We start from the raw sequence: 23423 nt of genomic DNA on the forward strand, positions 1-23423 counted from the left end.
CTGACCTGAAAATTCTCATCCTCATACTATTATGTTTTCAAATTAGTTTGACCCGGTCAGGTGAGGTGGTACACGCCGACGACACCTGCTACTGGGGAAGGCCAAGGCAGAGAGAGAACTTCAGTTTAGGACTTCTAAACTAAAGTTGAGAGGGTATCCATATTCATCAGAACCTCTGGGAGCGTCGTAACATCTCTTGAATCTCTCTCACAGTCTGTGTTCTCTGCTATCACTCTAATACAGGCCCTAATTAGTGTTCATCTGAACGACACTGAGCACCACTTCAGTTTGTCCATATGATTTCTCTTTTATGCTATTACCAGAATAATTTTTCTTATGTATAAATATGATCAGGTTACCCTAGTAGCTCTCTTGTCTGAGTAAAATGGAAACTCCTCTGCCTGGCCTCTAAGATCCTCTGCAATCTAGTACTATATTACCCTTTTTTAGCCTCATCTCCTTTACTCCCTTCCCTCCTTGTATTTGAACCTACAGCAAAACTAAACTACTTTTGTACCCATGAACAAACAATGGGTATGCCTAAACATGTCTTCTTTTCTCCACAGCTCCCTATCCATATAGAGTACAATTCAAAAGCCAATCTTGTTATTAAGTCTTTCATAATTCCTTCAATTGGTAATCTAATTCTCAGATTTCACAAAGCAATTTGGTTTAAGCTTTACAATATATTAGAGCTATCAGAATTGAGTGTCTAGACTGGAAACTCCTTGAGGTTAGGGATCATGACTTACTGAAATGTTGTTAAGTTTTTATAGATCACACCACCATGCTATATGTATAGGAAGCACTCAATACTTCTCTCTTATACTGCAAATTCATAAGGACAAGTGTACATTTCCCTTCTTCTAGTCCCTTAGTATCTTCATTATTAACCTAGTTTAATTTCTACAAGCAAAGTAAAAAATAAAAACTTCTCAGAAAAATTTTAAAAATGAACTAAAACTGTCAAACTAATTATAATTAGAATAAAGATTAAGAATATTTAATTATGTATATGGTTGTCTTTATCCTTTGTGTTCACAAAGAAAAAACTCTGGGTGCTGTTAAAATGCCTGTGCAGAAGTTTTCTAGAACTACAGGACTTTAGAGTGAACAAAGACCAGGATTTACCAAGTTCCTACTATGTGACAGGCACTGTTCTAAGCACTTCACAAATATTATGTGATTTGATCCTTACAACAACACTGGTGAAGTAAATCCTATTATCTCATTCATTTTACAGTTGAATAAACTGAGGTTGATAAAAATTAAATGACTTGTCCAGGGTCACTCAACTAAGAATCTAAAGCTTGATTTGAACTCACAGGCCCAGCACGCTTATCTACTATGCTGTGGCAATGCCCTAACACAATGTCATTACTTAATATCGTATCAAATCCAGATTATTTTCCTTCTAATACTTTAGTGAGTGTTAGAAAGGAAGTGACATATTCTATTTAAAGTGGTTAAAAACTTTAATTGATTTTGTACAAATTATCAAAAAAAAAATACAAGTTTTCCCCAAACGTGTTAAATATCTGAAAAAGCACTGTTTTAGACTAGGATAGCCTGTCAACACAAAATAAGAGACACAGGGGAAGCTAGGTGGCACAGTGGATAAAGCTCCGATGACCTAAGTTCAAATCCATTCTCAGACAATTAATAATTACCTAGCTGTGTGACCTTGGGCAAGTTACGTAACCCCACTGCCTTAAATAAAATTAAATAAAAAAAATTTTAAAAATAAAAAACAAAATAAGAGGCATAGAAATACCAACATGATCTGTATATATCTCCCTAATAAATGAACCTTTGTCTGGTACCTCAGAGAGCACAAATTCATTTGAAGAAGAATATATGACATTTGCTTGGATAAGCACAGGTTAGGCAACTGTTTTATGTGCTAGGAACAGATAGGAAAGATATCAAAATTTCAACTGAAAGAGAGTCTCCCTTGAATCTAAGAAGCATAACTGATTAGGGAGATTTTTTGGGTAGATGTTCAGATAGTTTCACTTGTTGTTCAATAATTTTTCATTTATGCCCTACTCTCTGTGATCCCATTTGGGGTTTTCTTGGCAAAGATTCTGGAGAAGTTTGTCATTTCCTTCTCTGGGTATTAAAAATGAGGAATTGAGGCAAGGCAAGGCAATTGTGACTTGCCCTGGTCACAAAGTTAGTAAAGTGACTGAGGCAGGATCGAATTCGAGTCTTCTTGACTCCTGGCCTGGAGCTCTATCACCATGCTACCTACCTTCCTATGTAAGTAGATTTAAGTAAGATGTATGTAACTTAGATGTAAGTAATTCTGCAGGAATAAGACAGGCACTAATTTTTTTTTCATTTTTTGCAAGGCAATGGGGTTAAATGACTTACCCAAGGTCACATAGTTAAGTAAGTATTAAGTGTCTGAGACTGGATTTGAACTCAGGTCCTCCTGATTTCTATCCACTGCATCTAGTCACCCCCACAGACCAATTTTACCCTTTCCATTATTAGCACTACAGTCTTCTAAAATCTCCAACAAAGGCAAAAACCCTGAAGTTATCTTTGTATCTTCCCACTCCTTTGTCTTTCACAAATGAAATTTTTAAAAAACACTTATTGAATTTGTCTTTCAAAAGGTAACAAAAAGTCCTTTGAAAGAGCACAGCTTTATAGATCCAAAGCAAATCCATGTTATTGTTCTTTTCTCAAGTTCAGCACCCCCTTGGCAACTAAGTTTCTGAAACAGGTGATTCTGAGAGGAATCTTTCTACATTTCTACCTTCTTACTTGAACATGTTTGGGCCAGGTAAAGGCTTAGCCCCTAAAGGATCGTCTCTCTCAGGCGCTCTCTCTTAAAACTTGTAAGCTAAGGACTCTAACTACATTTTCGAGAGACAAAATCCACAGAGGGACCCAGTGAGGCAGTTCTCCAACCCAAGGTAACCTGGAAAAGAGCAGAAAGGCTCTACTCCTCGGGGTTGGAGGGGCGGCCCGTCAGAGAGGTGGCCAGCCAGAGCGAAAGGACTTCAGCCTCCCGGAGGCAGCCCCAGGGTGCTGGGAGCTGGGGCTCACATCAGCAGGGGAAGTTTCCTGACCTACACCCCAGGGAGCCCCAGGCATAACTTGGGGGAATAGCGGGGGACCTCTGCCAGAGCGAACATGTAAAGCCCAGCCCTCGGTCACAGCAGCCCAAATACAGGAACAGGAAAAGCAGAAGCCAGTAAGCAGGAGCCCCCAGGGCATGAGCCCACTGAACCTAGGGAGGGGAGTGGAGACTGTGGAGCTCTGTCCTCTGTCCCTGGAACAGTACTCTGGGGTTCAGACCACATCCAGATCCTGATTGCAGTCTAGGCCCCCCACAGAACAGCAGGCCCCCCCCCCACCTCAGCCCCATGGCAGAGGGGTGTGCTTGTGGTCAATCACAGACCAGGAGGGAAGATAGAACCTCACACTCTCAAAAGCTCAGGAAGCACCCCAAAACCAGGAACAGGCTGGGGAAATGAATAAGCAGAGAAAAAAGAGGAACACCACTGAGAAACACTTTGCCTGTGATCCCAAGAAGGATCAAAACATTCAATCTGAAGATGACGAAGCACAAGCTCCTGCATCTAAAGACTCCAAGAAAAAAAGAAACTGGGCTCAGGCTATGATAGAGCTCCAAAAAGACTTTGAAAATCAAGTGAGGGAGATAGAGGGAAAACTGGGAAAAGAAATGAGATGCAGGAAAAACATGAAAGAGAAGTCAGCAGCTTAGTCAAGGAGATCCAAAGAAATGCTGAAGAAAATAGCATGTTAAAAACCAGCATAGGTCAAATGGATAAAACAGTTCAAAAAGTTATTAAGGAGAAGAATGCTTTAAAAAGCAGAATTGGGAATTGGGGGTGGCTAGGTGGCACAGTAGATAAAGCACCGGCCCTGGAGTCAGGAGTACCTGGGTTAAAATCCAGTCTCAGACACTTAATAATTACCTAGCTGTGTGGCCTTGGGCAAGCCACTTAACCCCCTCTGCCTTGCAAAAACCTTAAGAATAAAAAAATAAAAAGCAGAATTGGCTAGATGGAAAAGGAGATAAGAAAGCTCTCTGAGGAAAACAAATTCTTCAGACAAAGAATAGAACTCAGGGAGGTTGCTGATTTTACAAGAAATCAGGACATAATACTTCAAAACCAAAAGAACGAAAAATTAGAAGAAAATGTGAAACATCTCATTGAAAAAATAACTGATGTGGAAAACAGATTTAGGGAAGATAATTTAAAAATTAATGGGAATACCTGAAAATCATGACCAGGAAAAGAGCCTTGACATCATTCTCAAAGAATTACTACAGGAAAATTGCCATGATACTCTAGAAGCAGAGGGCAAAATAGAAATGGAGAGAATCCACCGATCTCCCCGAGAAAGAGATTAAAAAAAAAAAAACAACCCCAGGAGTACTGTAGCTAAGTTCTAGAACTCCCAAGTCAAAGAGAAAATATTACAAGCAGCCAGAAGGACACAATTCAAATATCGTGGAGCTGCAGGCATGATCACACAGGACTTAGCAGCAGCTACATTAAAAAGCTTGGAGGGCTTGGAATATAATTCCAGAAGGAAAAAGAGCTTAGAATGCAACCAAGAATCAAGTACCCAGCAAAACTGAACATCCTCTTCCAGGGACAAAGATGGACTTTCAATGAACCAGGGGAATTTCAAATGTTCCTGTTGGAATGGCCAGAGCTAAACAGAAGGTTTGACCTTCAAATACAGGACTCAGGTGAAGCATAGAGTGGAGGAGAAGGGGAAAATATGAGGGACTTAATGATGATGAACTACATGTATTCCTGTACAGAAAAATGATACTGATAATACTCATATGAACCTTCTCATTTAATAGAGTAGGTAGGAGGAGCTTTTATAGATGAAGCACAGGAGAGAGCTGAGTTTGAAGATAAAATTATGGTGTAAAAATGGAGTCAATAGATAAAAGGGAAACATAATGGGAGAAAGAAAAAGGAGAGGAGGAATAGGCTAAGATATTTCATATAATAAGACTTTTCTTTATTACAATGAGCTATTGCAATGATATGGAAGGGGGGAAGGCAAGGGGGAATGAGGGAATCTTTGCTCTCAGAGGTGGCTAGGAGAGGAAATAGCATATATACTCAATGGGGTATAGACATCTGGAGTAAGGAGAGAAGGGGACAGGGGGAAGGGGGGATGTGAGTGATGGAGGAGAGGATGGAACATGGCAGAGAGTGGTCAGATATAACACACTTTCTTTTTTATTTCTTGCAAGGGGCTGGGATTGGATAGCCTGTCCAGGACCATTGGGCCAGGTGGATGCTGGGCCTAAGGAGTGGTATGTGAGCTCAGGGCCTCTTGGCCCCAGAGCCAGGGATCTATCTGCTGCGCCACTCAGCTACCCTACAACAGAGACAGAGTGAAAGGAGAGAGAAAACATAGTACATGGTAGTAGAGAAATACGAATAGAGGGAGTTGAGATTAGCAATGGCAACAGTGGAAAAATATGGAAGTAACTTTTGTCATGGACTTATCGTAAAGAATGTGATCCACCCCACGACAGAGCTGGTGGTGTTGGAACACAGACTGAAGCACGATTATTATTATTATTATTATTATTATTATTATTATTATTATTATATATTATTATTATATATTATATATTTATTATTATTATTATTATTATTATTTTGGGGGGGGTGCAGGGCAAATGGGGCTGAGTGGCCTGCCTGGGGTCACATAGCTGGGTGATTGTTGGGTGTCTGAGGCCAGATTTGGACCCAGGTCCTCCTGGCTCAAGGGCCAGTGCTCTGTCTGCCACCCGGCTGCCCCTACTATTATTATTACTATTTTTTTTTTTTTGGTTTTTGCAGGGCAATGGGGTTGGCATGGCTTGTATGGGGTTACACAGTTGGGTGATTGTTGGGTGTATGGAGCTGGATTTGGGCTCAGGTGCTCCTGGCTCCAGGGCTGGTGCTCAGTTCATTGTGCCACCTGGCCATACCAAAAATTATTACTATTATTTTTTTTTTATTTTTAGTTTCAATTTTTTTCTCTCCCCTTTACTTTATCACACATGTGGGTCTATATTTTTTTGGGGGGTATTATGTTTCCTCTTAAACAAGAATATTTTATTAATGTATAAAAAAACATTATTTGTACAAAATAAGAATAAAAGAAAAAAATAAAATCTAGATGACCTGAAATAGTAAAAAAAAATGATTTTAAACTTTCTCATCTTAACACCATATTTTTTGATTTATAGACAAAAACCATGAGCCACAAAATCCAAAAGACTTAGAAATGTGCTTCTAAGTTTTCTACAAATGATTTCCTATGCAAGAGATGTTTTTTCTGTTCCATGTCTCCTGAAATGTGACTTTCTATAGTAAGAAAGCTTGATTGTGAAAGACAACTTTTAAAGATTTGTGATAGAAAATACTATTCATATCCAGAGCAGGAACTGTGGAGTTTAAATGAATACCAAAGCTTATTAACTTCAATTTTTAAAAGTTGTGTTATGTATTATGACATTTTTTTCTCTGTAAATGTTTTCTTTCTTCCCTTTTTATCTGATTCTTCTCTCACTACATGTTTGATATAAATCTATGTTTAGCATGATTATAAATATAGAGCTTGTATCAGATTGTTTTCTATTGGAGGGGAAAGGGAGGGAGAAAAATTATAAAACTCAAAACTTTGCAAAAAAAAAAAGATTGGTTAAAAACTACCACTGCATGTAGTTGGAAAAACAAATAAAATATCTGAATAAAAAAAAAGTTTGTGATTGTGGTATGGAGCAGCAGAAGAGAGCTGTGTCTGAAGCTCTGTAACTCAATGGTTCTGCCATTATATCAAAAATATTTAAAGCAACACCCAACTCTGTGCTAGGCACATTAGAGAATCTGCTGTTCAATCATTTTCAGTCATGTCCAATTCTGACCCCATTTGGAGTTTTCTTGGCAAAGATACTAGAGTGCTTTACCTTTTCTTTTTCCAGCTCATCTGACAGATGAGAAAATGGAGGCAAACAGGGTTAAGTGACTAGCCCAGGGTCACACAGCTAGTAAGTATTGAGGTCAGATTTGAACTCAGGAAAAGGAGCCTTTCTCACTCCAGGCTTAGCCTATATCTACTGAGCCCATTACTTGATTTTTTTTCCTTCATTCATTCATTCACTCACTTGCCACCCAAACTCCAAACAAAATATGAGTAGCTGCATTTAGAGCATTCTTTTAATTTGCAAATTCAGAGAAGCTAGATACTAAGTCTATCACAATTAGTTTCTAGAAACCATTTTTATTCATGCACTTATAACTACCTACAAATCTAATTTATAAGATGTGCTGTCTGCACATTATGAAAGTAAAGTAAAGAAAAAATGGTATGATTTGGGGATCATTTAATAATTGAGGTGTAGTCTCTTCATAAAATGTCATCCAACTTTCTCCTTGGGGAATCTGTAAGAATATGAAGTTGAGGGGCAGGTAGGGAGCACAGTGGATAGAGCATTGGCCCTAGAGTCAGGAAGACCAGAGGTTCAAATTCAGCCTCATACACTTAATAATGACCTAGTTTTGTGACCTTTGGAAGTCACTTAACCCCACCGCCATGCAAAAAAAGAAAAATGAAGTTGGTAGCAATGACTATCCTAGGAGCAGCAAATCGGGGAAAAAAAATCCAGTGGAGTAGTATATATCACTTTTGTACAATAGATTTCCAAAAACATCAGAGTCCTGTTTCAGCAATTCACTGCATTAGGAAAAGCTCCCTGACAGATCTTTAATCATTATATGTAAAGAAAGGAAACTTTTGGATTTCTTATCATTAATGTCTAAAATAGCTAAGAAGAGTTAGAAATAGATGACTAAGAGCACACAGAGAACCAAGTGATCATGAAGAATTGGCCTCTAGAAGAGGTGTTGTGAGAAAAACTACATTCTAATAGAGGGTGGAAATCAACCTACAGGATAGCAACCACTTGGCAAATGGAGTAGGAGGAGCAGTTGACTCTAGTACAGAAAGATTCATAAGCCAAAGACTGCAACACTGGTAATTTTGAAGATAAGGAAGAGCAATGCAATGACAATGAAGTCTGTTAGCAATAAAAATTTATTTTAAGTTGTGATCAGCATATTCTAAAATGGGAAAATGTGTTGGGATATCAGGCAGGATGGACTGCTGTGGGAGTTGAGAAAACAAGCATAACCTTGACCAAAAAGTAACCAATACTCTTGATGTCCCTTTGACACAAAAGCACAAACTTTAGCTTTCTATGAATAACAATTCTGCCTTCATTTACTTCAATTTACTTTCCCGATAATTGTAATACTGTATGCTAATGAATGCTAATGAAAAAGCGTATCTTTCTAAATGAGAGACAATGAACTCAAGATATAAAACCAGACACATCTTCACATATGGCAAATATGGGAATTCTTTTATTAAAAGGGCTAATTTTTTTTAATTGTGGAGAGAATAATAGAAGAGAAAGGGTTTGGAGTGATGGAAAAGGGGAAGGACTAGGACTAGGAGGAGGGAGGAAGAATGGTGAAGAGGGAAAGGGGGAAATGGGGTGGGCTAACAAAGCATTTTCTAAATGCAGAGAGAATATTAGTCTAAAAGAAAACAAGACAAACTGGAGAACTTTTGAAAAGTGCATGCAGTGTTTACCATATACTTAACAGAAAAAGCAAGCTGTCCCTAATAGTCACACTTTAATGGGCAATGTTCTATATTCTATGTAGTTATAGAAATGCTAATTTTCTTGGGTGTTAAACTCAGAGTACAGAAAAGTCTTAATAATTTATATATTGTGTAAAACAACTAGTATGAATAATAGCTGTAAATTTTTTTTAACTTTAGCACAGATGTTGCTATGCTTTCTGAGGGTACAAAGTAGACTCTGTAAAGGGATTAAAAATGAGGATATGTTGCACCTGTGTTCCAGTGTTTCTAGAAATTCTAGTGCTTTAAAGTAGAATTTAATCTATTTTATCCACTAATCTATAAATTTTCTTTGAAAACTTTGGGGATTTGAACAGCAATTAGGTTAATTACAGTGAATGAAAAAAAGTGTGCAGATGAACAGAAAACTCACTATTTCCCAGCACCGTGCAATAACATGATTAAACAATTCACAAATGACAACTATAACAGAGAATCTTTAGTGATTAGAATTCTACTAAATAGTAAACTTGCTTTGTCCTACTCATCTTGTATATGGTTCAATTCTAGCACAGTATTCTGCATTTGGTAGGCATTCAATAAATTAATGAACTGAATTAAATTCAAACTTTAACTCTTTACTTACGTATCACTGGCACAGACTCGAAAACAGCTCATCAGCAATTCAGCTGCCTTTTCCAACATATCTCCAACTTTACTTCTCCCTTTCTTCACCAACTGCTGGTCAGCCTAATAGAAAACAAAATGTTTTGGTTTTTTTTCTGCATTACTTCATAAATTCAATTAATCTCTACAATATCTTTAAAGTACAAAATATTTGACTTTGAAGTTAAAACATGAATCTGTAATGCTAGAATAAAATCCAAGAAGTTAGATAATCTATGCAACTATATTTAAAGCATTTTAAAATGTATTAATTATCACTTTCTAATTATCATTTTTTAAAACCTCTATATGACTCAATAGAATCCTGAATCCTCTAAGTAACATATTCCAATTTAACCAGTTTTACCTTCATAATAAAGAGAGAACATGGTACAGTTGAGAAAGAGCTAGTCTTGAAGCCAGGAAGACTTCAGAGTAAATCAAAACAGGGTCAAATCAATTACTTATGTAGAATTCTCTCCAAATGAATCTTAGGCAATTAGCTGCAGAGAAGCTGCTAACCTACTACATTCATGGAAGAAGTTTCCACATCAGAGAGTTCTCCACACTGATGAAATCACAGGTCCAAATAGAAAAATTATTCAAAATTTAACTAAGGAATTAAGTTCTTTCTCATATTAATCAATCAGAGAACAAGCAATTATTTACCATTTGCCATACATGATGAGGAAACTAAGAAAAGGATTTAATACACCTGGTGTTGTACTTTCAGTTTAGTCCTTAGTAAAGACAAAAGACAACAGTCACTATTATGGAATAATAGTTTTTCATAGACTTAAACATCATTAGTTGGGAAATAAAAGGATAAAGTTCTTGCTTCTTTCCTTTCATATCTTCTGACTATCCTGAGAAGACATATCTGCATAGTCTACCATTAGTTAATACCTGACTATCCATACTAGAGAATGTTTAAGCTGTCACTTGAATCTACCCCTCTCCCTTGCTTAAAAAAAAAGGGTCCAGTAATGAAGGAAAACAAGAGAACCTCCTAAAGAATCACTGGAAGAATAATCACTCTGAAATGAATGAAATTCCTCTGGCAACTACATGACAAGAATCACACATTTGTGACCAGCTATATGCACAACTAATTCAACATATCCACATGTAAATACCCTCACTGAACCCCAGCACTTATTTACACAAGGTTGGTCTTCATAAAGTTTAGAATCAGTCACTCCCCAAAGTTTTCTTTTCCATGCCAAATAATTCTAACTCTTGAAAATTTGAGGGAAAAAAAAGAGAATTATGAAGGAGCTAATAATACATTTTTAGTATTGAGTTCACAGTTAAGGATATACTAAGTAATCAAGGCATTCTATGTTTTATTTCTACTTACATTATTAGCAAAAATTCGAAGGTCAAGTGCTACAGCATACATAATAGGCAAAGCCCTAGAAAAACAATTAAAAAACCCTTTTAAGTACGTAATTTTCTGTTCAGTAATTTTCTCTAAGACTTCCCAATAGGCCTACCTGAACTCCACCAAACTATCAGTCTAATATATTTAAATTTCTTCCATATTCATGACTTAGGCATGCACTCCTGCTCAAGTTTTCTACAGTGGTACACCAAGAAAAATTTAAACTACTGGCAATCAAAATCCTCCAAAATCCGATGCCACCCTACTTTTTCAATATTAATCTCTTTCACTTACTTTATGCTTTAGTCAAACTGAACTTAATCTCTATTTCCCAATATTCCCTATATCCTCCAGACCAGGATTCTTGACCTTCATGGTATTATGAATAGATCCCACTGACATTCTGGAGAAGTCTATGGACCCCCCTTCTCAGAATATTTTTAAATACATAAAATAAAACACACAGAATTACAGTGAAATATAGCTCCCAAAATGTTTGGTTTTTATTTAAAGTTCACAGACCCTAGGTCCTGCTCTAGGTCTTTTGTTTATTACATTCCTAATTCCTAAAATATCCTCCCTTCCCTTTCTTCATCTGCTCAATTCCTATGTATCCTTTAAGGTCAATTCAAATGCCACCCATCTTTCCCCTCTCATCATCATAATAACTAATTATGTATCTATTGCTTTAAAGTTTGTGAAGGGCTTTATTTACATGATCTCATTTGATATACTATACTTGTTTAAGATACTGATTCAATATTTCATTTTTGTATGTGTTTGTGTTTCATCGCCCGACAAGTCAATGGCTCTATGAGGAACAGGGATCATCATAACCTTTTCTCCCATTGTGCCCAGAACAATGTTCTGTCCAGAGCAAAGGTTACTTACTAAATGACCTGTTACACCCTCCATCCCCTATGCTTGTCCACAAAAAAGAGAGGAGTAAATGTACTCTCTTCTTTGCAGCAGTGAGGAAATACAAGTAATGAATAATACCATACTCTGTCAGGAGTTGATGTACTGGTTAATTTTCATAAACTTCTATTTTTTTCTCATTTTTTGGTTACAAAAATATGGATGAAGGGTATAAAAATGAACATACAAAAATATGGATGAGGGGTATAAAAATGAACATACAAAAATATGGATGAGTGGTATAAAATGAACATAGGTAAACAAAAGAAATATATAAAAATTTAAGTGTTATCAAGATTCAAAACAATTTGAGGATTTAAAGGGAGAAAAAATAATATTCAATAAATAAAAAGGGGGAGGGGAGGTTGAAGTAGAAAGTTTCTTACTAATACTACAAGCCCATAATTTTACACGGTACATTCTTAATAATATGCCAATAAATCCACATGAAACATTGGAGTTTGTTTTTTTTTACTGAAATCTTGGAAACCCACCATGAAAAGGCATTTATGGATTAGAAAAGCTTAGAACCGCCCCCCCCAAACTGTCACTTAAAAATTTTTAATAGTTTTAACAGTCTACTCACCAGTTTTCTTCTTTGTGGGCTTGAAATGCTCGAAGGAAAGATGTGTTACATTAAGGAAAATGTGATTTAGACTAAAACTCAAAATATATCTTATTTACACATAGTTCAGGATCATATAGAAAAAGTATTAAAAAGGGCCAAATACATTTTTCTCATTTTTCCGATTATGTTACTAACATCTTCAGAATTCATTTTTATAAACAAATATTCCAAGTTACTGAATTTCAACAGGCAAAAATAATCTAAAATAATTTTTCTTCCCAATTATTATCCGATAGTTTAGGAATATGCTACTATAACAACACTGCAAAGTATATAGTAATAATTTCAAAAATTATGATTAGTTTTCCCCATAATAGACAGTCATTTCATTATGCTTAATAATGGAAATAATTAGAAGTCTATTTTATAAAAGCTTATTTAATAGAGCACTGAACTACATCTACAACCTAGAGATAAGAAGATTCAATTTTTTATGATTGTATGTCAGATAGCAAATGACTAAGATAGAAAATAAAAATTAGCATAATCAACAATCAGTGTTCTGGCTATATGTCTATTAATCTAATAGGCTAATAGCCTGTTTGTTTGGAAAACTAATTTTATCTTAAGGTCATTTGTAGTCATGAAAAATTAATATGTTTTAATTTATGATTCTATGATTCAGGTTCAACCAAATGAAAGAATTAACGCATAAAGCTTTAAATAAAAGAAATAACTGTCCTTTAACATGGAACCATTAATTAAATCCTTCATCTCACAATATGGCTTTAATGTTCTAACCTACTTGAAATTATACTTGTGATATAATTTTTATATGAATTTGAATACTTCAGTGTGACAGCACTTTGAACTTTTCCTGTTACTTATATTTTGAAGTTATATATACCTTATTTTTTCCACTATGTTATATAGTGCCTTATACATAGTAGGCATAATAATGGCTGTTGAATGAATTAATGAAGGAACCATAAGCACTACCTCAGAAGAATTATATCATTTTCATGTTTATATTCTTCAATAGCTGGCACAAAACCTTAGATGTTGTTGCTGTTTAATAAATGCTGACTTGAAAGCTAAAATAAATTTTACTTCCTAATATTTTTAATTCTTTCCCAAATAGGATAGAGATAGTTCTTCCCAAGCTCCACCTTCTTGAACTTGTAATTAAGCACTCTAGTTATTAAATAATTAACTTATGGGAAAAAAAGATATTGAAATGAAAAGATATTGAACTATCACAGTTTGGCATTTGTATGCTTCAATGAAATCATGGTTTCCCACTGCATAGGTACACCTATTAAAAAAAAAATCTTAGAAAATTTATTCTTGGAAAAAAAAACTGTTTAAACATAACTCTATACTATTACAAGATAACCTACCTTTGTACTGGTTTCTGAATGATAGGTGAAATGCTCCAAACTGATCATTTAAAGCAGGGGTGGGGAAACCTTTTTTCTGCCAAAACTTAAACTTAAAAATTAGTCTTGTTATACTTGATCAAACATTTACTGAATTCACCCCTAAAAAGCTCCTAAATTTATTGAATTTCGAGTCTGCCTGCAGTTACCTAGGCAGTGCCAAATCAATATGGACCAAAGGCTAGATGTTCCCCACCAAATTTAAAGAATGACTGGGAATGAGAGAAATAATTGTCTCAGAGTTAAGGTCAAAGAATGTTAGAATATAGTCCAGCCCATCAAAGAGGTTTGGAACTACTTAGTGATAGCCTAGAAGGGAGTAGTCAGTCAGTTCTTCCTGGTACCTCCTCTGGTGTGATGAGTAGTCCTCAGCTATGTTAATAGGGTTAAGTAGCTTTAAATAGACTCATGTCTGGGACAAATAAGCCTTATCAAGTTTCATCATGCTATTTGAAAGTATGGAACTCCACCAAAACCTGAACAGTGTGTTGAAAAGCAGTAGGAAGTGCTGGCTATCTCACTTCCAGGATGAATCTCCCAATAGCTTTATAGGTCCTTCTCTCTGTTATTCAGTAACTATATTTAGGCTGCCCAATTAAACACATCCTAGCTTCAGAATAGTTTGTCCAAATGGATATTTCAGAAGTTAACAATAGTTAACAGAAGTTAAATCCAAAATAATATTTACTTTGCTTCCATGCTTGTTTCTTCAGCAATAAAGAAAACATTTCTATACAAGTTAACAGTGAAGCTAAAATAGAATCATGAATGTATCTTTCACATACACAAATGAAAACATTAAATACAGTGCCTTCAGAAAGATCAAGTGGTGCATTTTATTTTATTTTAGATATACATGCAACATAATTAGCAACAAACTTAACTACAAAGGAATTTCAAATTTCTTGAAATGGGGAAAAATTTTTTATAAACTTTATAAATTTTTTAGATACAATATCATAGAAAAAACAGCAAGATAATTTTCTACTAACAGTATCAATAAAAAATACAAGATAAAATCACCTAGTGATTTTATTAATTTTATTATTTATTTATAATTGTAAATTATTTATAATTAATTGATTAATATGAGAATATTTAAATCCCTTTCACCCACTACCAATTTATTTTAATTACCTTAAATGAGCTGCAAACATTTCATCATATGGAGGTTCCAAAACCTGTTGACATTTCTCTTCTGGAGAGGGAAGCTGATTTACAGAAAAGGGAATAAAACTTTTAAGATTTTAAAAAAAGTACCAAAAGTAAAGGATATATAGAAAAAAATTTAAACAGTCCTCTTACAAAAAAAGTAAAAAACCTTAAACTTCACCACAATAACTATATTTAATTTAGATGTACAAAATACATTATGCAGAAACCCAAGCATATTGTTATAGAAACCAAAAAATCCTATTCCGTAAGAGATAAAATTTTTCTCTCCTAAACTTTTCAACATCCCCAATCCTATTAACACTAGTCAACACTATTAACAACAACTAACAACAAAATCCCAAGCTGGAATATTTGCTGTAGTCTTTAGTTTTTACCTTTCCCCCTAAATCTCCTGGTATTTTTCTATCAATTATTTATTTTTCCATGAAAATTTTATTTTGGACACGTGCCACTGCAAACTTACAAAGAAATCTGCAATATTTTTTTTTCTTTGCTCAAGAGTTGACTGGCTTCCTAATGCCTACTACATCTTATATCTGTGCATCTATCTACATTACTTCTAAAGATTTCTAGATTTTACACTAGTTACATCCAACTTTATTTTCTACTATTCCTCAATATAAATTTTCTGATCTAGTCAATTCAGTATCCATAATGCATTTAACAAGCTATTTTCCTGTCTCTCCAGTTCTGTTTAATGTTGCTCATTCACTCTAAAAGGTCTTTTCTTCCTCTTCTGCTTAACTCCTAACTTTTCAAGCCTAGTCCAAATACCCTCAAGAAACTTTCCCTCAACAACTTCAAACTTTATTCTGAAGGCCAACCTTTTAAGGCTAAATCTTTCAAGTGAAAGTACAGGCACAAAGATCAGTTAAGCAATGTCTAGGGCTAAAATAGGAAGTTGATGAACTGCCCAGAAAACTAATAAATACAAAGGTTCTAGGCCTCCAAACAAGGAAATTTGGTACAAAAGTAATAGTAATAGTACATTAATAGTAATAGTAATAAAAAACTAAATCACAGCTGCAATATTTTAAATATTAGAATAGTTAATTTTTACTTAATCACATTTTAAAAATACTTAAAAATAAACTAAATATAAATATTTTTATCTTGTCATTTGAAGTAGCATAATACATAAACTCAGGCTGTGATTGCACAGTAATAGTCAAATTGCAGAGCTCCCAGATCAAGGGGAAAATAAAGAAATTCAAATACTGTGGAGCTACAGTCAGGATTACACAGGACTTAGCTTCTACATTAAAGGATCAGAAGGTTTAGAATATGATATTCTGAAAGACAAAGGAACAAAGACTACAACCATGAATCACCTATACCCAGAGGAAATTGAGTAAAATCCTTCAGGGAAGAAAAACTGATCTTCAATGAAATAGAGGGGTTTTTAAGCATTTCTGATGAAAAGACTTTAACTGTACAGAAAATCTGATTTTCAAAGACTACAGAAAAGCATAAAAAGGTAAATAGGAAAAAAAGCATAAGGGATTCAGTATGATTAAATTGTTTACATTCCTACATGGGAAAATAATACTTGTCACTCATAAGAACTTTATCACTATTAGTTATAAGTTATAAGGCATATGCATATATAATAAGGTAGAAGTATAAGTTGAATATGATGGGATGATATTTTTTTAAAAAGGGGTGAGAAAGAGGACTGTACTGAGAGAAATGGGAAGGGAGAGATAGAATGCAATGAATTAACACAAAGCAGGGGTGCAAGAAAAAAGCTACTACAGTGGAGGTTGGGCATAGTGAGTAATGCTTGAACTTTAGTCTCATAAGAAATGGTTCAAAAAGGGAATAATGTACACACTCAGGTGGGTATATGTCATATGAAGCAGCATATCTCCTATAGGAGAGCAGAAGGAGAAAGGGACAGGAAGAGGGATGGGAGTTGTCAAATGGGATGGCAGATTGGGATAGCCGCTGGTCAGCAAAACACTTGTGAGGAGGGGCAGTGTAAAAGAAGCGAGAGAAGGATAAATGGGAAAACAAGATGGAAGGAAATACATAGTTAATAACTGTAAATGTTATGGGGATGAACTCTCTCATAAAATGGAAGCAGATAGCACAATGGATCAAAAACCAGAATCCTTCAAAACGATGTTTACAAGAAACATACTGAAGCAAAAGAAAGACACACAAACATACAGAAAACATAAGGGGCTTGAGCAGAATCTTATGTTTCAGGTAAAGGAAAAAAAGCATATCTAACTAAAAGAGGTAATGAAGGAAACTACATCTTGCTAATGTCAATGAAGTATATCAATACCAAGCATCTATGCACCAAATAGTATAGCATCCAAATTTTCAAAGAAGTTAAATGAATTATAGGAAAAAATACTAAAACTATACTAATGGGGGGATTTTTAATTTTTTCAACCTCAGAACTAGATAATTCTAACACAAAATAAACAAGAAATGGGTCCAAGACAAACCCAGGGCTATATGAATAAAATTATAAAACATTTTAAATACATATAAAGATAGCTGGAAAAACATCAACTGCTTATGGATCAATATAAATAAAATACATAAAATATAATAAAAATAGCAATTCCATATAAATTAATATACTTATTCAATGCCATACAGCAAACCACAAAAAATTTATTTTTATAGATGTTGATTCCAGTGAACATCTTTGGCAAACATATGCTTCTTTTTTTATGCTTCATTTGATATTAATAAAAAGGATGAATAAAATTAACTTTATTGCTTTTTCTGTTTAAGGAAAAAAAATGTTTACCTAAGCATAAGAGACATCCTGTGGAAGAAATGTCCATAAAGTTAGCACTTTTATCAATTCAAGTTTTTTTTTAAAAAGTCAACAATAAATATTCTCTATATTCAATCAATTGTGGCATACAAAGATGTGATCTACTTTCCAAAATGCTTACAAAAGCCTGTTTTCCTTCTAATACCCTCATCAAGAAAGTATGCAATATGTATGTATGTAGATTATTCTCATAAAAACTTTATTTTGCATAAGAAACAAAGCAAATGGATCAGAAATGATTGGTTGCCTTTTTCTAGTAACCATGACTGTTATTTCTTCCTCTGAATACCTTGAAAATTGATTTAACAACCTCAAAAATCAGAAAGTCTTCAGCCTGAACCTCCTAGTTTTTTTCATCTTCTATTTCCTTCAAAAGCACATCCAGGACTATGATACCAGTGTCCAAATATGATGGTTTATTTTGTTTGACAATAAAAAAAAGACTGTTAAATATTTGCAGATCTCTACCATCTTTCACTAGTGTTTTTTTTTCCCTTCTTTCAATTTCATCCTTAAATGTCCTTAAGAGGCAGCTAGGTGGCACAGTGGATAGAGCACTGGCCTTGGAATCAGGAGGACAGAACTTGAATCCAATCTCTTGACAAATACTAGTTGTGCGATCTTGGGCAAGTCACTTATCCCTGCCTCACATCCAGGGCCCTCTCCAGTCATCCTGAGTCATTTCTGGCCACTGGACCCAGATTGCTCTGGAAGAGAAAGTGAGGCTGGTGACTTAGCATAGCACCCCCTCACTCAAATCTAATTCATGTGCTTGTCATGGCATCATCTCCCTGATATTGTAGTCTTCTTCAAAAATGAAGGACAAACATTACTATTATTATTAAATGTTCTTAAGATAGTTCATTTAGTTGATCAAGTTTTCTCAGTTCTTTTTCTTTACAGTTTCTTTCACTGTCTTATGAGAAGATATAATTCCATTGTTCTTCACTATACAATTTTATAAATGAGTTTTTATGGTAAACCAATGTTATCCCTACGACATTTCATATCACTCCACTTGGTAAATCGAATTTCAACTAAAGCAAATTTTAGGTTCTCTTGGTCTCCTTGTATTTTTTAACACTGACTAAACTTTGTTATTAAACCATTATGACTGGCGTCAATTGCTAAATAAATGACACTGGAGTTTTTTAAACTGGACATCATAGCCTTTCCTCATTTTTCTTCATTCTTCTATTTTTACAAAAATGCTGATAATTGTTATAGAGTTTAACAAATCAATAGTCTGACTATATAAATGGACAGCTAATCCACACATAAGTCTACAAGAGTAACAAGTCATTTTATATTTGTTAAAATATAATTTCTTTTTTGTGTGTAAATTTCTTTCTACTTGGTGCACAGTAGGTCCAGACTTCTTTTTGTTTTTTATATAAAGTATACATAAAGTCTAAGTCTTCTATATAGTACACAAGTCTATGCATTCTTTGATCTCTTCTGTCATATTTTACAACCTATTTTTTATCATCTCACCATTTCAATCTTTGCACAGAAGTATCATAATATCTGGTCATTTAATTTGGAGGGTTTTATTGAGTTCTTCACAGAATTTCTCTACTACTTTTATCCTCTGCAAAATATATATATATGTATATATATATATATATATATATATATATTAATAAAAACTTCTATTATTTTCATGGTATACTTTTTTGTAAAGAACATAAGTACCACAATACAAAATCACCAAATTTTCCACAAAAAGTATTTTACTCCCTTTGGATATACAATAAAAACCAGTTCTTGGGGGTGAGGGGGTATCATCCTTCCATTTAGGAATAACTTTCTTCTGTCTTCTTTCACGTACACCAAAAATGTCAAGATGAATAGGATTCCATTTCTTCAGTAGGAATGCCTATTGATCTTTGCACAATCTTACACTTCAAATATTAACAGCTGCACTAGTGTTTATAAATGGTGTGATTTTTAATGCCTTCTCCTCCATTGTTGTCACACTGCTTCCTTCATTGAAAAAATAGAAGGGTTTCATACATTGCTCTGGCCAAGTATCATCAATTGGTCAATTTACTAGTCATGAACATATATATATATACACTTACATAGGTCAGTATTTGGAAAGCAAAGTTTGCTGTTAGAAGAGTAAGTAGTTAATGTTTTGTCAGTACAACAGAATTTGTCAGATTTTACACTCCACTGAAACAAACTTCAGAAATACCAAGATCACTTCTACACTACAGTGAGGCATCAGAGTAAGGTTTTATGAAAGAGAAAAGCACTACTATAATATAAAATAAACAATACTATACTTCAAAGTGAGAAATAAAGAAAATTTTGACAGCAAAGGATCCTGAAACTATAAAAGATAAATGTTATTATTATTATATAATACTATAAACTAAAATGAAGTGTCCAAATGTAAATTTCAAAGTGTTGTACCACTGGAGTCCTAATGTTGAAATTATATTAGTAAAAATCCCTTGGACGGCTAGGTGGCGTAATGGATAAAGCACCGGCCTTGGAGTCAGGAGTACCTGGGTTCAAATCCGGTCTCAGACACTTAATAATTACCTATCTGTGTGACCTTGGGCAAGCCACTTAACCCCATTTGCCTGGCAAAAACCTAAAAAATAAAAAATAAATAAATAAAGTGTTCAGTAAGTTAATGTGCCATACCTGCTTAAAGTAAAATAACAAACATTTCAGGATAATCCATTTTTATCTCTTTAGTTTTTTTTAATGTTAAGGGATTTTTTTTTTTTAGGTTTTTGCCAGGCAAATGGGGTTAAGTGGCTTGCCCAAGGCCACACAGCTAGGTAATTATTAAGTGTCTGAGACCGGATTTGAACCCAGGTAGTCCTGACTCCAAGGCCGGTGCTTTATCCACTACACCATCTAGCCGCCCCTACTGAACACTTAAAAAAAAAATTATACATAAGCCATGACCATGCTATTACTTTAATCTCTGCAAACATCTGTTTTTAGTCTAGAAGGCCAATTTACCACTGAAAATAACAGAAAACAAAAATGATATTCATGGTGCTACAATTTATTTAACCTGCAACTACAGATACTAAATATTTGAAACTAGAGGTAAAAAAACCTAACATTTTGAATTACGATTTAAATTTAACTTAGTTTTCTTTAAAGTCAGGGAACAAACTCATTTTCAGAAGAATTATATAGATCTGAAAGTAGAACCCCATGGGAAGCAAAATTGGTAAATGGGGATAAATTCTAATCTTGACCTCTAGGGAACTGTCTTTTCCATTTCCTAGATATATATGATGAGAACAAATTGTTAAATTTCATATCTATGCCTCAGTTTAGTTGTAAAATGGCCAAAAATTAATTGATTAAAAATAAATAAAAATAATATTCAAGCACAGGATATCCCTGTACAAGGCTGAGAATGCTGGTGAGTCCATGGATAATGGAATAAGGATGATTGCCCAAATGTGAAGAAATCATATAACATAACAAAGGTAAAAAGAGCAATATGGTATACCACAGGGAAGAGAGAGAAGAAAGGTTAAATAGAAAAAACAATTTACTCAATAACTTAAAATAGAAGTCAAAAAGAGAGCATAGCATTATGCTGTTAAGAGTTTATAACATGGAATTTTTCTTTTTAAAAAAATTACAAAGTTTCATCACACATAGGAAAGGACAGAAGGAAAGAGCAGAAAGGAAGGAGTCAGAGTGGAAAGGAAAGAGGGAAGAGAGAAATGGCACAGAACCAGAAAAAAACAACTGTTGCCCTTGATAAGAATTGTTTATCTAGACTTTCAGCCAAAATGGAAGGGAGAAGTCAGGCACTGTTTTAAGCTCTCTTGGCTTTCCCTCAGAAACACTGACAGACCCCACAAAAAAACAGAATGGAACATCTTCCAAGCAAAGCGTGGGGGGGGGGGGGGGAGGGGGAAGTGCAGAGCACAGGCAGTAGGGTGAAACAAGGGACTAACCTGAGAACCTCAGCAGAACCCTTTGTGGCATGTGCAATGGGAGGACTGGGAGAACTCTGCTCAGGAGACCCATTTGGCCAGCACGGCAACTGGTCTGGACAGCCTGAACTTCAAGAGTCCCTGGCATTCCCAAAGGAATCCCTGGAGCTCCTGGTGGGGTTCTGGTCTTTCCCAAAGACCCTAGTGTAGGTGTTGGACTTCCCCAACGCTGACGTTTTCAACCCTGACAATCAAGCCCAGTCACTGGGTTTTGTGGACAGCCCAGAATCAGTTCCAGGCATAGGAAGTGGGTAGCTGATATCCCTAACACAAACAATCCGGAGAAAGCTTCTGGCATTCCTTCCTGGTAAGTCCATGAATAACTCCTAACTCCTGTAAGCAAGGTCTCTAGGCTTTCTCAACACTGAAGATCAATGAATGAGCTCCTCCTCCAACACAAAACCCCAGGGACATAAAAATATCCCAAAATGAAAAAATAAAGGTCAGAAAAAACAGGGTCTATTGAATGTTACCTTGGAGATAAGGATACTAGCTCAGAAAAAAGGACAAAAAGGGTGCTGTAAATGAAGCTTCATTAGAGAATATGAATTGGTCTCCAGTCTCAAAAGTCTTCTTAAAAGAGAAAGGAGTTTATGGGGCAGCTAGGTGGCACAGTGGATAGAGCACCAGCCCTGGAGTCAGGAGTACCTAAGTTCAAATCCGGCCTCAGACACTTAATAATTACCTAACTGTATGGCCTTGGGCAAGCCACTTAACCCCATTGCCTTGAAAAAAACTAAAAAATAAAAGAGAAAGGAGTTTAAAAATTAAATGGAAAATTTGAGAAAAGAAATTCAAGAGAAAATTAACATTATGCAAGAGAAAATTAACATCTTGCAACAAAAAAATGCTAGAAGAAAACAAATACTTTAAAAATACATTAGGATAAATGCAAAAAGAAAATAATTCCCTCAAAAACACAATTGGGCAAATGGAAAAAGTTAACAACTCCTTTAAAAATAGAATTGACCATATGGAAGAGGAGATGTAAAAGCTAAATGTAGAAAACACTCCCTGAGATGGGATTTTAGGGAAGCCTGGAGGGATTTGCATGAACTGATGATGAGTGAGATGAGAAGAACCAGAAAAACACTGTACACCCTAACAGCAACATGGGAGTGATGTTCAACCTTGAAGGACTCACTCATTCCATCAGTGCAACAATCGGGAGTAATTTTGGGCTGGCTGCAAAGGAGAGTGCCATCTGTATCCAGATAAGGAGCTGAGGAGTTTGAACAAAGTTCAAGGACTATTCCCTTTAATTTAGAAAAAAAACACACAACATATCTTATTGTCTGATCTTGTCACCTCTTAGACTTCTTGTCTCTTCCTTAAGGATATGATTTCTCTCTCATCACACTCAATTTGGATCAATGTACAACATGGAAACAAAGTAAAGACTGACAGATTGCTTTCTATGGGGTGGTGGGGAGAGGGAAGTAAGATGGGGGGAAAATTGTAAAACTCAAATAATATATTTAATAAAAAAAAAAAAGAAAAAAGAAATACTCCCTGAAAAAGAGATTGGAACTAGTGGAAACTAATGACTTCAAGAGACACCAAGAATCTGCTAAACAAAATTTTAAAAATGAAAAAATATAAAAAAATGTAATATATCTCATTGGTAAAATAAATGATTTGGAAAATAGACCCAGGAGAGACCAATTAAGAATCATAGGATTACTTGAAAACTATGATCAAAAAAAAGAACCTGGACTCCATTATTCATGAAATAGTTAAGGAAAACAGCCCTGATATACTCACAGATGGCAAAATAGTCATTAAAAGAATCCATCGATCACCTTCTGAAGGGGATCTCAAAATTAAAACA

The 23423-nt window shown here is 34.9% G+C and overlaps 1 protein-coding gene across 3 annotated transcripts in view; it reads right to left on the minus strand.

Annotated features, from left to right (window-relative positions):
* The window catches only part of PCID2 (PCI domain containing 2), a 56313-nt gene that overhangs the window by 14832 nt on the left and 18058 nt on the right, over window positions 1-23423 (minus strand). The window contains exons 1-6 of one of the 3 annotated variants that reach the window (XM_074192085.1): window positions 21554-22475; window positions 14768-14841; window positions 13439-13506; window positions 12210-12249; window positions 10682-10736; window positions 9302-9405 (exon numbers count right to left, since the gene is read on the minus strand). In XM_074192085.1, the coding sequence (XP_074048186.1) occupies window positions 9302-9405; window positions 10682-10736; window positions 12210-12249; window positions 13439-13506; window positions 14768-14787 (287 nt within the window). In that variant the 5' untranslated portion in view covers window positions 14788-14841; window positions 21554-22475. Of the gene's footprint in view, window positions 1-9301; window positions 9406-10681; window positions 10737-12209; window positions 12250-13422; window positions 14581-14767; window positions 14842-21553; window positions 22476-23423 lie in introns of those variants that run through there. The other 2 variants (XM_074192084.1, XM_074192086.1) reach the window with 2 other exon arrangements.

This window comes from Macrotis lagotis, chromosome 6 (genome assembly GCF_037893015.1).
Source record: "Macrotis lagotis isolate mMagLag1 chromosome 6, bilby.v1.9.chrom.fasta, whole genome shotgun sequence".
In the NCBI taxonomy this organism is placed as follows: Eukaryota; Metazoa; Chordata; class Mammalia; order Peramelemorphia; family Peramelidae; genus Macrotis; species Macrotis lagotis.